A 306-nucleotide genomic window follows, 5' to 3' on the forward strand; every position below is an offset into this window, starting at 1 on the left:
GTGGAGGAGCCGGAGGTACCCGCCGAGGCGGCGGCGGCGGCGGCAAGATGGCGGACTTCCTGCCGTCGCGGTCCGTGCTGTCCGTGTGCTTCCCGGGCTGCGTGCTGACGAGCGGCGAGGCCGAGCAGCAGCGCAAGTCCAAGGAGATCGACAAATGCCTGTCGCGGGAGAAGACCTACGTGAAGCGGCTCGTGAAGATCCTGCTGCTGGGCGCGGGCGAGAGCGGCAAGTCCACTTTCCTGAAGCAGATGCGGATCATCCACGGGCAGGACTTCGACCAGCGCGCGCGCGAGGAGTTCCGCTCCA

The 306-nt window shown here is 68.0% G+C and overlaps 1 protein-coding gene across 1 annotated transcript in view; it reads left to right on the plus strand.

Moving 5' to 3' along the window:
- Window positions 1-6: 6 nt before the first annotated feature.
- Window positions 7-306, plus strand: part of Gna13 (G protein subunit alpha 13) — a 39,538-nt gene continuing 39,238 nt past the window's right edge. Inside the window, exon 1 of the mRNA XM_010616822.2 lies at window positions 7-304. Within this exon, the coding sequence (XP_010615124.1) occupies window positions 48-304 (257 nt within the window). The 5' untranslated portion in view covers window positions 7-47. The remainder of the gene's footprint in view (window positions 305-306) is intronic.

This window comes from Fukomys damarensis, unplaced genomic scaffold (genome assembly GCF_012274545.1).
Source record: "Fukomys damarensis isolate Sample0158 unplaced genomic scaffold, DMR_v1.0_HiC HiC_scaffold_23, whole genome shotgun sequence".
Classification (NCBI taxonomy): Eukaryota; Metazoa; Chordata; class Mammalia; order Rodentia; family Bathyergidae; genus Fukomys; species Fukomys damarensis.